Source organism: Dermacentor albipictus, chromosome 4 (assembly GCF_038994185.2).
Source record: "Dermacentor albipictus isolate Rhodes 1998 colony chromosome 4, USDA_Dalb.pri_finalv2, whole genome shotgun sequence".
Lineage (NCBI taxonomy): Eukaryota > Metazoa > Arthropoda > Arachnida > Ixodida > Ixodidae > Dermacentor > Dermacentor albipictus.
In genome coordinates, this window is record NC_091824.1 from 154172526 (window position 1) to 154189508 (window position 16983).

At 46.2% G+C, this 16983-nt stretch overlaps 1 protein-coding gene across 1 annotated transcript in view; it reads left to right on the forward strand.

The window, feature by feature from the left end:
* The window catches only part of LOC135903785 (ceramide synthase 1-like), a 57498-nt gene that overhangs the window by 17752 nt on the left and 22763 nt on the right, over positions 1-16983 (forward strand). The window contains exon 4 of the mRNA XM_065434184.2: positions 1592-1753. Coding sequence (XP_065290256.1) covers positions 1592-1753 — 162 coding nt within the window. The remainder of the gene's footprint in view (positions 1-1591; positions 1754-16983) is intronic.

Consider the following 16983-nt stretch of genomic DNA (forward strand, 5'->3'; position numbering starts at 1 on the left):
TTCCTGGCTAAAGTTAATACTGCTGCATGATGGACACCAAGGCATCAACTGGAGGAAAGTGCTTGCTCAGGAGTCTCTATGCTGGCCTGGCTTATCATCAGACATTACGTTTCTTGTTCTCCTGGCATACACCTAATCCACCTTGTAGCATCATCATCATTGCCATTGCTCATCATTACATCTCGTAATACTCCATGAATTTCACTAGCTCGGTTCGCGAGCCACAAGTGCCGAAAAATCCGCTCTTGATCTTGGCCACGCTGGATACCATGCTGCTCGCTACTTCGCCTTTGCCTTCTCAAATAAATGCAGGGACAATGGTTCGCCATGTTGGCTGCTGTCAAGTCGTCTTACAACCTCAGTTGCCAAACCGTTATCTTGATAGTTGGCTGCTACTGAAGGTTTCGTGATGTACACAAGCTGAACTCAACAGCTCAAACAGTTATCGATATCCTGAAAAGCATTTTTGCTCGCCGAAGGACCCCTCAAGAGGTCAGATCAAACAGTGCAGTGCCTTTTTTATCATGGGAATTTCAAAGATTTGCAGCGTTGCATGGTTTCACTCGTGTCACAACAAGCCTGCTCTAATCATAGTAAAATGGAGCAGACAGATATTAAAGACCATAAGGACATCTTACCCAAGTGAAAAAATAATTGGTGGATCCCATGCTTGTTAAGCAAAGCTTTCCATGATTCTTGTTCCGGCGCTTTTAAGTTGCCATCACAACTCTATAGTGAATGGTTTCTGTTCAGCTTGACTCTTGATGGGAAGACAGCTGAGGACTCATGTTCCCTAGAGGAATGAACAGCCATAACCAAGCTGATCAAGGAGGAGGTTGCTAGAAAGGTTGTAGTCTACAGACCGAAACAGGACAACTATAACAAACAAGACCAATAAGCTGTCAGTCACTGATAAGCTCTCAGTCATTCAGCGTGTCTGTGTGTGATCAGAACAAGTGACAGCAACACTTCTCAGCTTGATACAAAGATCGCGGTGTTATGTTATCGAAACTGAGAGGGGCCAGTGCAATGGGCATGCCCTTTGTACAAGGACACTGACTACAACCACAGCAGCAAACACCAGCAGACCCACAGAATCCAGTGCAGAATCAACAGCCAGTTGGTGTGACTGAGCCAAGGTGTGTGCCAGGACACCCTCCACAGTGTGGATGTGATGGCGTGCTAACTTGCAGCAGCTGGTGTGCGATTCAATCGCACCACTTGAATTTGTGATGTTGAGTAATGGTGAATTCGCTTGTCTTCATTTACTCTAAATGGCAGGGGGGACATGCAAAGACTGCTGCTACCTAGTTTTGATGTTGAGTGATGTTTTGATGTTAATATGTTCCATGTGTGAGTTAATCGCATAGATTTCTTGAAGTATTTCAAAGGCTGTGATTGTTAATATGGTGTTAGATGAAGAGTGGGAGTTTTTATCTGTGCAGAAATTAAATGTGGTAGTTAGTAGTAGACTTGTGCCATAGCCATTCAAAACGATAACAGCAGCTCTGTACAATAGTGAATAGGGCAGTCAGATTGTTCTCACTCGAGTCTCGTGACTGGCCGTGCTTGTCTTTCCTTACCTATCCAGGTGCCACAACATAGGTGTCCTAGTGTTGGTGCTGCATGACCTTTCGGATGTGCTGCTCGAGTTTTCCAAGCTCAATGTGTATCTCAAGGTGCGGGGCGGCCGCAGGCACGCCGTGCATGACCACATGGCTACCGTTGCCTTTGCCTGCTTTGCCATCACCTGGTAAGTACTTCTGCCTTTTCCTTTTTCCTGACTTGTTGTGTGTCCAGTAGCCATTTTAATGTAAAAGCTATTGTGCCTTGTTCTCTGGAACCATCTGGCCAGCTGCAGTTGACTCCCGTTAATTTGACTTTGGTTGATTTGATTTTTCAGTTAATTTGATCTTGGCCGAAGGTCCTGGCCGGCTGCCATGCATTTCAATGGGCCCAAACTTTCGTTATTTCGATCCTAAAGTCGGCCTTTGTTGGATAATTCAAACTTTACCCATCAGCATGCACGCACCTGATCCCTGGAGTGTAGGGTACAGTGGCTAGAATAGGGAAAGTGTGATGAGTGTGCCTGCTCCGTCGTGACACTTTGTGGGGAATGGACAGGTGGCGCTGTAACCCGCTTAGACGTCGGGCGCTTGGAGCAGAAGCGTTGGCTAGGCCGGGCCTTGTTGCGTTTAATTATTTGATTTAGCGTTCGTGCAGCTACACAGCCTAAAATAACATGGTGTAGCGCAAGGAAGTGGCAAAATCTTCTGCAGAAGTTTTTAATCTAGCCAATGCGGCATTCATTTAATAGAACCCAAGTGATGGGCAGTCGCGTACTCACGATAATGGCGTTTCTGTTCGCCCTGGATTTTAAGCAGTGCTTTAAACAAAAGAGTGAGGACCACGAATACCTTTATTGCAATAACAAGACTAAGTGTCCAACTCACAACATAGAGATACAGACGCGAAGCAGTCCCTTTTCAATTGAATGCTCATGTAAGATGACTGAGCTTCAGATGCTTTCTCTTCTCGCAAGAAGATGTGCGTTCTTTGTTCAGGGACTTCGGGAAGAAGTGAAGACGTATGATGAAAAAAAACTTTATAATCTGGTTCATAAGATCAATACTACGGTGTGCACAGCCGACCACGACAGAATTTTTCTGCAGGCAGGAGGTCAGCTCATCCATACTGTCTTGGTTTAGCTCATTGTGAACCATGTCATGAAGGTAATCTCAAGGGCATCCACAAAGGAGAAGAGCTTCTCCGAAGGACAAAGGAAGCTGCCGTTATCAAAAAAATCTGTAAGCACAGTGAGATCTCTGTTTGCCTTCTGCGGTGATACGAGAAGCTCATCAAAGCAGTCACTGCAGCCGCTTTTGACTATCATCATCCTGGCAACATTCCATGCTATGTAAAAGACAAGTCGGGCATCACTTGTCTTTTTAGGACGCACATGATCTTTGATTTCTTGAGAACCTCAGAAGCTTCTTCGAGCTTTCCTTTGTCAAGCAGCGAGTCCACTTGTTCCACCTCACTTCCATCGACCAACAGAGAGGTAAGAGAGCCTCCTGCACAGCTCCTGCTGCTTGGTGCCTTTACCATATCATAGAAGCTTAAGCAGTTCACTGTGATTAAAAATTGGGTAGTTGTCAGGTGATCGTTGCACTCTGAAAACTGACGGATAATGCCAAACAACTTTTCTATATAGTCTTGGCTGAGTCGGCTTGTGAGGACGTACTTGAAACAAAGTTTCTCACTGAGATACTTTAGAAGGCCCAGAGTAGCGTGCAGGGTGAGTCCCTCAGCAGTGCTTGCGGAAATGAACCCAAGCTTGGAACTGTCCAGGGAAGCTTCCCATTTGTTTAGGCACTGTTGAAAATTGGTGATCTTCTTTTCTTGAGGAGAGTCAACTTACAGCCCTTTTGATGGGATGCATGTTGTCATGGCCTCAATTAATTTTACCATCATGAGCACAAATGCGTGTGTTGGTGCCAGGTCAGTTGAATGCTTGGATATCTTACTCCTGTAAAAGAATAGTCCACGGAGAACTTCAGCACTGAACTGGTGGAACGCGAACTTTACTTTCACCTTTAAATGTTGCTGGGGCGAATGTCAGACACTTTGATTTTAGGCATCACTTTCAGTGTTACAGCATTTATCTTCATTGTACGCCGCCTTACAGAGCACAATTTGGTGCTCTGTAAGGAGCTTTAATAAAGCCATTCCCAACTCATTTCACTAAATGTGGAAAATCAGAATTGAAAAAAATGCCCCTCCTTATCTTGATGTGATGTGGCACGGATGACTCTATCGAGGATGAAGACCTCGATATTCCAAACTTGCTTCATATGGATTGATTCCACGAGACTTCATCAGAGGTGATAAAACCCACCTTGAGGCCTGCTTTCTCTGTAAGCAGCACGGCTTCCATGATGATCTTCGAAAACAGTGCAGCCTTCACATTTCCCCTGGAAGCGAAAGAACCCAGTACCTGGGGCTAAGAACCTGTCAATGGTTGAAATATAATGACCAAACTGTGATCACAAGGAATGTGGTGTTCGGTGTCAGGTGTAAACTCTCGCAAGTCCACAAGCCCTTCCACCTTTCCTCCTGTGCCAATGCTCAAGCATTCTGACAACTTCATTTCATCCACTTTGAGTCCGCCAAGTCGTTTGAATTCATCCATTGATATTGTTTTCTGGACAATCCCTGCCAAGACAGCAGAATTGAAGCCGAACCCACTCTTGTACTTGTGCGTGTAAAACTTGAGGCATGATTGACTAGGCAGCAGCAGTATGCCCTCCCGTCTCACTTGCTCATAGAGCCTTGGGCACTTCATCCTCATTATCATGCATTCCAGTAGCCAGTCCAGGTTGTATTTCATATCTTTTGGTGACTTCCGTTGAGCACCCTCAAAACGCTGCATGACGGCAAACCTTTGCTTGGGTGTGAGGGCTTTTAGTCGGCCTTCGAGGACATTTTCTTTGAGCTCCTCACTCTGCTGCTTTAGTATCTGAATGGTTTATTCGTACAGCGAAAGCCTAGCCTTGAGCCGTCTGATGGCTTGTGTTTGCGTCTGCCTTTTCATTGAAATACGCGCAGCTTGACTCTGGTTGCACTGTTTCCTTGCAGGTATTTGGGTGAGAAGAGCTTCTCTCAAATGTTTGCATGAAATGCATGGCTTGCTTTCCTTTGTGGTTCCCTGCAATTCTTGCTTGAGATTGCAGTTCCTGTTACATAACATTTATTATTTTGAATGACAAAAGGAAATTCTTGAAGAGTTCCTGCACCCGCTGAGAACATCTATGTTCCTTATAAAACAGTCAGGATTGTCTGACACACCGTGCGGTATCTGCACCCCCTTCAAGAACACTTCTTGCTTCACTCCATGCTCATCTTGAGTGAACACAACCAACTTCTTGGCGAACAGAATAGTCTTGTCCTCTGTGGGCTCACACACACTGTACGCAACAGTTTGGGGCGAAGCACTGAGTGTGTCTTTTCCCCATGAACACAATGGTAACGTCAAGTTGTCAAATGGCGTGCACGATGCATTCTCGAAGTTGGCACTGTCTACCATACTCTCAGCACTTACGGGAGCTCCCTGTGCACGTTTCTTCCTGGGTAGCACATTCTGTTCACTTCTCGTAGGACGCTTTTTCTGCGGTGGCAGCCTCTTTGAACAATAAGCCGGGAGGTTTGTGAACAAAGGAGGCACTCCGCCTGGCAGCAGCACAGGCCTGCGTCTCTCGATGCGGACGCCTTTCACTTTATGCTCAAAATACCGGGACACGTACTGTTCGTTGAAGTAGAGCTCGCACACTGCACAGTTTTCTTACAGCTTTTTGTCAGTGCGAGGAATAGCACGCTGCTATTGCGTGAGCACACTTATGTCTTTGGGTGCACCAAATAAGGACAGTTGCTTCTTGCTTGACTTGTAGCCTGTTGTACACCCGGACACAAAACAGTGACTCTGCCTTCTAGGCATAACCACGCAGAAGCTAAATTGGGTGAATTATGCAATGCATGTACATTCATGCGAAAAACTGCATGCACACGACGCTATCGAAACAGGCGGTGTTCTTTGCTGCGTTGCCCACATTGATGTGTAAGCGGGAGCGAGCGCCCCCATGCGGTTCCTTCTCCACGGGCTTCGGCACCTCCCATATGAGCCGCTCGGCGGTTGTCACACTTCCATATTCTAGCCACTGTATGTGGGGTAAGCTGGCACGTGTTTCGGTCATGGCTGTAAACGCAGCTACTACCTCGTGTGCTATGAGTGCGCGTGCCGACATGTTGTGGCATCATGTAAGCTGTCTACTCGTGTATTTAGTCTTGGAGGTTGCGTAAATTAGAGTTTCGGTGACCCGTTGGAGCGAAAAACTTGTCAAAATGGATTGTTTTCTCATTCAAATTTGCTTTTTTCGATTGCCCGATAACTCAGAAAATTTTGCGGCCCCTTCCTCTGTATGAAAAATCGATTGATGACTGTACTTATTTGCACAAAAGGTCGAATTTCAATAGAACGAAATTTTGGTATAATGAAGCAAATTGCTGATTTTACTAACTTCGTTATATCAAGGTTTAACTGTACTATTACGTTCGTGCGAGTCTGTTTCACAAAAGAGTGAGGTTTATTTACATTATATAATACATGCATGTAATGCACTTTGGAACAGTACGTCTGTTCAGCATAAGAGTTTGTAAATGAGGAAGAATTGGGTGTTTAGATAACAGGCACACCATGACAGTGACAGCATTAAAAGAAGTGAGCAGTTTGCCACCAGATGCACAAAGAGTGCTATGTTTGTTGATGTAGAGAGGTAGGATACCACAACATCGCACATTGTTTTAAAGAGATGTAAATATGGTGACACTGGTGAAATCATAAATTGCTTTCTGTAAATCAAGACAATGAATTTGCACATAGCATCAATTTCTTTCTCTAAAGAATCCACTAAATGTTGCCATTCGTTATATTCGGACAGAATGAATATTTGACAATTTTGAATGGCAAATTCTCTGATAAAATACAATTAAAGAAGTCTATTTTTTGAATACACTTCTCTATTCATAGAATAGTAAAGACTGTTTGATTTCTGTTATAAATTTCAGATATTTGCACACACCTAACTCATACAACAAATATGGGACCAACACATTGAACCATGTTGTAGAGATTGTGCTTAGACCAGAGGTACCACTCGGACTGCCCCTACTGCTAGGGGCTTCCATCAGATGGCGCCATACATAGGCATCATTAGTGAATTAGGTTTGGCTTGACTATGTGGGTAGCTATTGCCCAGTCATCCACAACATGGACTGCACAGTTTGGAACAGGGTGCTAATAAATGCACATGATTACTAATGGTTAGGAATCGAAGCAAGTTTTAGAAAAGTAGAGAAGTAGAAGCAGTGTGTAAAGCTACAATTGAGTCGAGTAGAAATAGAGGCGCTGGTCTGCTGTGGAAGGTACCAGTTTTATGCTGTGGAAGGTACCAGCCAGGCAACCTAATTGGTCTCTCGTAGTCAACTATTGTGGGCTAAACTTCATAACACTTCAACATGTATTACTCGACAAAACGTCTTCAACGTTTTCTTCAAGGCCCGGGTTTATCAGCTATCCACTTTAATGCACGCAGTCTCAGAAAACATTATGACGACATTCACGCTTATCTAGCATCCCTTGGCCACCACTTTTCCTTCATCTGTGTGTCTGAGACGTGGCTATCACGTGACGATAAAAACTTATGCGGTTTACCACAATACTCACCAGAGTACTGTCACCGACAATCAAACCATCATGGTGGTTCTGCTATTTTTGTATCATCTTCTATAAAATATAAACGTCGGAATGACCTCTCCCTCCTAAGTGACAACACTGAATCTGTTTGGATTGAAATTGATGACGAACATACACAAACTGATGCTGAAAAAACCATCTTAGCTTGCATATATCGCTCGCCATCATCGTCAGTCTCAGAGTTCTGCTCTGCACTATACGAAAGCCTAGATAAGATATCCTGCGAAAGAAAAAACGTTGTTATTATGGGAGATATTAACATTAACCTTCTGGATGAATCCAATCAGAACGCGGTTGAATACTCGAATTGCTTTGTGGGTTTTGGTTACGAACAGCTGCTTACAGTACCAACAAGATGTATCGCAGGTGCCTCAAGCACGCTTATTGACCATATTTTATCTAACTACATATCATGTGATGAGTGTGGCGTAATAACACTCGACATTACAGACCACTATCCCATCTTTTGTCGCTTGTCTCATGCTTCACCACGCGCTGAGCGTTCTTTCCAAAAGTCCTTGTTTAACAAAGTTCAATTCATAGATTCCATCTCTTCTTTTGACTGGTCGACGATAAAATCTGAATCAAGCGCTGAGCTAGCTTTTGTACGCTTTTCTTCTGTCATTCAGCAATGTGTCCATGACGCAACCACTTTTGTTCGATGTAACAAGAAGTATCCAGCACCTCACAACCCGTGGCTCACAGATGCTTTGTTAAAGTGCATGCGCAAGAAAGAGAATATGTACAAGAAAATTAAACGTTGCCCATTTAACTTCAAATTGCAGAAGCGATATGCTTGCTACAAAAATGTCCTGAACAAATTGTTAAAAGGTGCCAAAAAGAAGTACTATGAAATTAAAATTAATGAAGCTGAAGGTATCGCTAAACAGTGGAAGCTCATAAACTCTTTTTTGAACAGAAACTTAAAAGATTCGCAAATAAGTGAGATTTCAAGCTCTAGTGGCACGTATCGAAATCCATCAGACATCGCAAATGAATTTAATAATTTCTTTTCCGATAATAATAAGCCCCTTCCTACCAGTCCTATAACAGCACCCCAGAGACAACCACAATCTTTTTTTTTATATCCTACCATTCCGGACGAAATATATAATGTCATACAACAACTAAAGCTAACAAGTGCCGGTCTTGATGAAATACAGCCAGTGCACCTAAAATATGTTGCCGATATTATTGCTGACCCATTTTCTCATGTAATTAACCTTTTATTTAAATGCGGTGTATTTCCATCTAAACTTAAGAAAGCCAAAATAATACCTGTATTTAAAAAAGGTGATAGAGGGTTGATATCTAACTATCGGCCTATTGCTATATTATCCGTGTTTAGCAAAATTATAGAGAAATGTTTTGAAAAGCGTCTAAGTATCTAACAAAATTTGACATTCTCTGCACCACGCAGTTTGGTTTTCGTGCAGGTTACTCTACTAATCTTGCACTTCTTTCTTTCACTGATCGAATTAAGCACCACATTGACGAAGGTAAATATGCAGGAGCAGTGTTTATTGACCTCACCAAAGCGTTTGACTCAATTCTCCATAATATTTTAATTACTTGTAATGAAGCAGACGCGCCCCTGTGTATGTGCCGTCTGAAGAGGAAGACGAAGGGCCGTGTCGTGATCTCGAGCGACCCCGTGCTTCGGACAGCCCTTGCAGTGCCTTGTTTTGCCTAGCGTTCTACAACGTCGTGAACGAGAATAAACCTCATCGCATTTGGTGGAGGTTGCTGAGATCCTTCGCCTCGTCCTGGAGCTCCGCACTCGAACCCTGCCAACAAGATCGCCTTGCACTATGCCTGATCCCGCCACCTCGTTGCCCGCCCCACCGGCTGCCACTGTCATCTGCGCCGGCGTCCCTCGTCAGCGCGACCCACCCATTTTCAGTGGGACCGCCGAACACGACGTGGAAGACTGGCTCTCATCGTACGAACGTATAAGTGCCCATAACCGATGGGATGACCAGTCTAAGCTGACCAACGTGCCGTTCTACCTCGCCGACGTAGCCAAACTTTGGTTCTTCAACCACGAATCAGACTTTACAAGCTGGTCCGTCTTTAAGACTCTGTTTGCAGAAGTGTTTGATCGCCCAGCTGTGCGTACGCTACGCGCTGAACAGCGTCTACGCCAGCGCGCACAGCAGCCTGGAGAAACATTCCCCAGCTACATCGAGGATGTTCTCGATTTGTGCAAGCGGGTCAATCCCAGCATGTCAGAGGATGACAAGATCAAACACATCCTCAAGGGCATCGAGGACAGCGCATTCCAGATGTTGCTGGCCAAAGGCCCAACTAGCGTATCCGTCCTCATTAACCTCTGCCAGAGCTTTGACGAGCTGCGCCGCCAACGTTCCATCGCCCGCCAGAACATCCAGCACGCCGATTCCGTCTCCAGCATCGCGGTTTCTACCGAATTCACCAACTCGACCCTCTCGCAGCATATCAAAGATTTTATCCGTGAAGAGGTGGCCAGGCAGCTCTCGCTGCTGCCTCACAGTGACGCACCTACGGCAGCTTTGCCTCCAACGCTGCAGGAAGCCATCCGAAATCACATATCTGAAGCGCTTCCTGCAGCTCCTACAACCCCCCCACCCAACCCTATGAGTGTGCCGCTGGCCCATACCAACTTTTCCAACCACCCTACGTCGCTGCCGCTCAGTTATGCAGCCGTGGTTGCACGGCCACCTGCGCAGACCGCTTCCTTTCCATCGCCCATGAATCCGGCTTCATTTCAAGTTGCCCGACCGTCACCACACTTTTTTCGTCCCACCGAGACGTGGCGCACTCAAGACAACCGGCCTATCTGCTTCGCCTGCGGCATTGCTGGCCATGTGGCACGCTTCTGTCGCCGCCGCGCCTCAACTGCGTGTACCACCTTTGACAGGCCCTGCTACGCACCACAATACGCCGCCACGCCTCCATTATCACCCCCGACGTCTCGACACTGATCGCCGGTTGGAAACTCGGCGTTCCCCTTCCCCTCGTCGGCGTTCGATTTCGCCCCTGCGTCGTCGAGTTCCCACTGAAGAGGGAAACTGACTGCTGCAGTTCCTGAGGCAAGAACTGCAAATACGTCGATTTTCTCAAGACCTCAATCTTCGCCGCAAAATGTAATTACCGTTTTTGTAGAGGGAGTACCAGCAGTGGCACTAGTCGATACCGGAGCAGCCGTTTCCGTCATTCACGAGGGCCTTTGCCGCAAGCTACGAAAAGTGACTACAGCTCGCTCTGGCCTGGTGCTCGCCACTGCCAGCGCGCAGCGAATCCACCCTTCAGCTGTATGCACGGCCCGTGTCGTCATCAACGACGTTCTGTACATAATCGAGTGTTTCGTGCTACGATCGTGCTCTCACGACCTCATCATTGGTTGGGATTTCCTGTCACGTCATCATGCTGTCATTGACTGTTCACGTGCAGAAGTGTCGCTTTTACCACTATGTGAATCACTGCCGACCAGCTCTCCTCACTTTGCCGACAAACTCACTGTTGATGCCGACACAACCGTACCTCCTGAGTCGTCGATGGCTGTTGTCTTGTCGTCTGATTCCGCATCTGACGCCACCGTAGTGTTCACGCCGTCCGATGTGTTTGCTCAACGCAAGGGCATTGTTCTTCCGTTTGCCGTGCTCACTGTAACCTCTGGCTCAACTGTGATGCTGGTCACCAACTACTACCAGTACCCGATCAGCCTACTGCGTGGAGAGACGGTAGGATACTTTCAAGCGGTCGACTACGTCGACGACTTCGATGTTCCTGCCGCCTCCCTCCGTCACCTTGACGCCATCGCTTCGGTCTCCAGCTCATCACCTTCAGTGGGTTTTGACAAGGCCATCGACCCTGCACTTTCCCCATCTCATCGCCGCCAACTTCTCGCTCTCCTTCACAAGTTTGTCTCTTCTTTCGACTGTCATCAGACGTCACTGGGCCGTGCCACCGGTGTTTCTCACATCATCGACACTGGTTCCCACTCCCCCTTGCGACAGCGCCCGTATCGTGTCTCTGCCGAAGAGCGCCGAATCATCACGGAGCACGTGGACGACATGCTCCAACGTAAAGTCATCCGTCCCTCTCAAAGTCCTTGGTCTTCACCTGTCGTATTGGTGAGGAAAAAAGATGGCTCCATTCGCTTTTGTGTCGACTACAGACGCCTAAACAAGATAACGAGGAAAGACGTTTATCCTCTGCCTCGAATCGATGACGCTCTCGACTGTTTACAAGGCGCAGAATACTTCAGTTCCTTGGATCTGCGCTCCGGGTACTGGCAAGTTCCCATGGCCAAGCCTGACCGTCCGAAAACCGCATTCGTTACACCCGATGGCCTCTACGAATTTAACGTCATGCCCTTCGGGTTGTGCAACGCGCCTGCTACTTTTGAGCGTATGATCGACACCATCCTTCGTGGCCACAAATGGAAGACCTGTTTATGTTACCTCGACGACATCGTCGCCTTCTCAACCGATTTTCCGACGCACCTCGCTCGCCTGCATGACATTCTGACCTGTCTCGCCTCTGCCGGTCTACAGCTTAACCTCAAAAAGTGCCGCTTTGCTACAAGCAAGCTAACCATATTGGGTCACGTTATCTCAAAAGACGGCGTCCTCCCGGATCCAGACAAGCTCCGCGCTGTTGCAGAGTTCCCAAGGCCCACGTCTATCAAAACCCTCCGAAGTTTTATTGGCTTATGTTCTTATTTTCGTCGCTTCGTACGCAATTTCGCATCCATCATGGCGCCTTTGACAAGTTTACTTTCCGCCAGTAACGGCATAGCAGCATGGTCACCTGAATGTGATGCAGCATTTCAGCAATTGCGCCACTTGTTGACCTCACCACCCATTCTTCGCCACTACGACCCTGATGCTCCCACGGAAGTCCATACTGACGCCAGCGGAGTTGGCCTTGGCGCGGTCTTAGCGCAACGGAAAGCTGGCTATGATGAATACGTCGTCGCTTATGCGAGCCGTACGCTAAAGAAAGCAGAATTAAATTACTCCGTCACAGAAAAGGAGTGTCTAGCGATCATCTGGGCATTAAGCAAGTTTCGCCCATACCTTTACGGCCGTTCTTTCGCCGTTGTTACTGACCACCATGCCCTTTGTTGGCTTTCTTCCTTGAAAGACCCGTCTGGACGCTTGGGACGTTGGGCGCTTCGCTTGCAAGAGTACGACATCCGCGTCATGTACCGCTCTGGTCGCAAGCACTCCGACGCTGATGCGCTCTCTCGCTCCCCACTGACGCCTGATTTGGCGTCGTTGTCAGCTTCCTCGTCCACCCTGTCACCGTTCACCATCCCTGACATGCTCACAGAGCAGCGCAAGGACCCATCCCTTGCAATGTTACTCGACTACCTTGCTGCTCCGTCTGATGTCCCTTCGACACGAGCACTGCGTCGCCAAGCAACCCACTTCTCAGTGCGGGACAACATTCTATATCGCCGAAACTACATGCCCGACGGACGCAAATGGCTCCTCGCTATACCTCGTCATATGCGCTCTGACGTCTGCGCGTCTTTTCACGCTGACCCCCTAAGCGCTCATGCCGGCGTCCTCAAAACTTACACAAGGTTGCGTCAGCGCTATTATTGGAGAGGCATGTACAACTTTGTGCAAAAGTACATTCAGTCTTGCACTACATGCCAACAAAGCAAAACACCTACACAGCGTTTCACAGGACCGTTGCAGCCGCTGCCATGCCCGTCTCGTCCGTTCGACCGCGTCGGCATCGACCTCTACGGCCCGTTTCCATGCAGCGGGCGTGGAAATCGGTGGATTATTGTTGGCGTAGATCACCTTACTCGCTACGCTGAGACTGCAGCACTGCCAGCAGCGACCGCCCGTGACGTTGGTTTTTTCATCCTTCGCAATTTTGTCCTTCGCCACGGTGCTCCCCGAGAATTACTGAGTGATAGGGGCCGTGTCTTCCTGTCGGAGGGCATCCAAGCCCTCCTCGCTGAGTGCAGGATAATTCATCGCAAATCGACCGCGTACCATCCCCAAACCAACGGTCTTACCGAGCGCTTCAATCGCACACTTGGCGACATGTTGCGGATGTATATTTCATCCGACCACTCCAACTGGGACACCGTACTCCCCTTTGTTACGTTCGCGTACAACACTGCGACGCAAGCGACCACCGGCTTTTCCCCCTTTTTCCTTGTGTATGGCCGTGAGCCATCATGCCCTTTGGACACCATACTGCCGTACCAACCTGACGCTACAGAGTATACTCCGCTTTCCGAAGTCGCCAAATATGCTGAAGATTGCCGTCAGCTGGCACGTGCCCTGACTAGTGAGACTCAAGAACGTCAAAAGACAAGACATGACCGTGCTCATCAACCACCGCCCAACTTTGTTCCTGGTTCACTTGTGTGGCTTTGGATACCAGCCAACATTCCTGGCCTTTCTTCCAAACTCCTGGCGCGTTATCACGGTCCATACCGTATAATCGAGGCCACTTCACCGGTAAACTACATCGTCGAGCCGCTCACCGTGTCACCAGACCTGCGTCGTCGTGGGCGAGAGACAGTACATGTCAACCGCCTGAAACCGTACTACGACCCGCTCATCTTCTCCGCGCCCTGAGTCGCCAGGATGGCTACGCTTAGCTCCCGGGGCATTGTAATGAAGCAGACGCGCCCCTGTGTATGTGCCGTCTGAAGAGGAAGACGAAGGGCCGTGTCGTGATCTCGAGCGACCCCGTGCTTCGGACAGCCCTTGCAGTGCCTTGTTTTGCCTAGCGTTCTACAACGTCGTGAACGAGAATAAACCTCATCGCATACTAAATTAAACGCAATCGGCGATGTAGGACCGGCGCTGGCTTTTGTTCGCGATTATTTAACTAATAGACAACAGGCTGTTAGTATTTCTAATCATCTTTCTAACTTCAAATTAATTGATAGGGGAGTTCCTCAGGGGTCTATACTAGGCCCATTGCTCTTCACTATCTACATTAATGACTTAACTGTCCATCTTTCGCATTGTGAACCTTATCTCTATGCGGACGACACTACGATTCTAACTGCTGACACCTATATTAATGGCCTAACTTCTAAGCTCAATACCGATTTGGAAAACATTATTCGCTGGTGTCGTTGCAACTCTTTAGAAATTAACCCTAGTAAAACAGTCTTCATGCTATTTCATCCCACTCAAAAGAAAATAATAAATATTCCAACCATAACTATCGATAGTTACCCCATCAAACCTTCTAGTCATTGTCGTTTTTTGGGGGTTGTCCTCGATTCCAACTTAAAGTACACTACCCATATTTCACATCTAAAACAAAAAATTGGATACGGTATCCGGATTCTTATAAAAGCACGTCCATACTTTAGACTACCAACCTTGCTATCTCTTTATCATGCATTTATACACAGTCACTTTACTTACTGCATTGCGACTTGGGGCAACACATATAGCTCTCATCTTGTTCCTTTACAATACGTCCAGAACCAGGCCATCCGCATTATTACTTTCCAGTCACCTCGATGTAGTGCATCTGCTCTTTTGCAAGAGCATCGCATTCTCACAATTCATAAACTATTTCAATTAAACATGGCAATCCTTGTCTATAATTCCCTTCACTCAAACATTCCCCAAATAATCTTTAACACTGAACAACTTGCTAATCATAATAATACTCGATTTGCATTAGCTAACAACTTCTTATTACCCAAAATCAGAACTAATTTTGGCAAATTCACTTCTTCGTTCACAGCGATGTCTTACTGGAACTGTATTCCAACGGACATAAAGCTGTCTCCCAGTATAGGCAGCTTTAAAAAGCATTTATTCTCATATTTACTTAACTTATGAATGCTATAATGTAATTTCACATGTTCTGTTTGCTTTATAATGGGTAAACCATTATATCTCTTTAACATTTCACATTTCACCATTTCACCAACATTTCGTCATATCTGTCCACTTGTTTCCTTGTGTCAGTTATTGTTAGAACACTGTCTCATAGGCTACATTTCACTTCCCGTGTTTTGTTTTGTTTTTAATTCAGTACATGATGAAATTTTGTACAGTGTTATGCCATGTTTTCAGTTGATTTGTTTTCTTGCATTAATACATGTTAACAATTCTACGTCTTTGCTGTATTTGCATTAACCTGAATTGTTTTGTTACTTTTATTTGTTCATAACGCCATTCTTTGTACTATATGTTTCGGTTCTTTTGCTGTCATGTGTAATTATTTGTAGACAACTTTAATACTTTGCTGCGTTTGCTGTAACCTAATTTGTTTTGATCTTTCTAATTAGAACAGGAGGTCCCCCTACAGCCTTGCGCTTTGGGACCTCCTTCTGTATATCTTGTTACTGTGATTTTATTTTCTTGAGTGAATAAAATAAATCTTCTCCTTCTTCTCCTTCTCCTTCTCCTTCCTTCTATACTAGTAATACTGACCCATATGCAGTACATGGAAATTGCATTCCAGCATGTGTCAGAGTAGCTTGAGTATAGCGTGAAGAAAACTCACTGCCGTGTGTGCTGGATCATTTGACAGCACATTGTGGAGATTCACATGTACATTTGGGCATCAGATTTCCATGATAAGAAGTCGGCACAGAAAGGGAATTTTGTTTGAATTAGATGTTTGATGCCTTTATGTGTTTGTTACCAGAAATTCTTTCAGTTGAAATAAATGCAGCTGTGATATGAGTGGTAGACCGCTAAAAAATGTTTTTTTCTTGGTAGAAACAACAATTACACGGAGAAAGCTTTTTCACTCTAGAGACAACACAATGTGCTATCAGGCATGTTATCATATTTTTACTAGGAACAGCTCATAGTTAAATTGGTGGATAAACATGCATCAAGCTGAGTTTCATCATTGTCAATAGTATGCACTGCTGCATGGTAGATCTGTGCAAAAACATTTTTTCCATACAGTACAGGTTGTGAGTGCTTGGCTGATGTAAAATTTAAGCTCTTGCTGGAAGCTAATTAAAAAAAGATCTCCAAAAGAACCATTTTGTAGTAGGGATGAGTGGGTAAAATCCACGAATGCAATACAGTTAAATCTCAATATAACGAACTTTAATATAATTAAATTCTCGATATGGTGAAGTATTTAACTTTTCAGAACCTCTTGCCCATAGAACACCATGTATTTAGAACTTCAATATAACGAAGTGTCCTTGTATGCCAGTTCAATATAATGAAATTTCATTGCCGCCGCAAACGAATGCTGAAACAATAAATGGAAACTTCCACGGATGCAGGTGGTCAGTGATTGAGTTACAAGCAGCTCCTTGCAAACACACCTCTCAAATTGCACTCCATGCAACTATAGCAACCGCTGAAGTGGAGCTGCATCATGTTCCCTATAAAGTCCAAGTGCGATAAGATTCTATCGCGCCCCGTGCACCGTGTGCATTAGGTGCGAGTGAAAGTGTGTGAGGGTGAGAAAAGATGGTCGCTTCATGAGTGCCGCCTACCCGCGCGAGCAAAGGGAAAGAGGGGGAGGGAAGTGAGCTCGTGGTACCGCGATCAAGCGCGCACTAGGGGGTGTAAGAAAGGTTGGCGTATGTCTTGGCCGTGGCTGCGCATGGCCGTAAGCGGCGCTGAGCACATACACAGCCACGCACCCTGCTTTATTGGTAATTTGCCGCGTATGCAAAGTAAAGAGTGGGCATGCCGAGACGGCGTGGTACC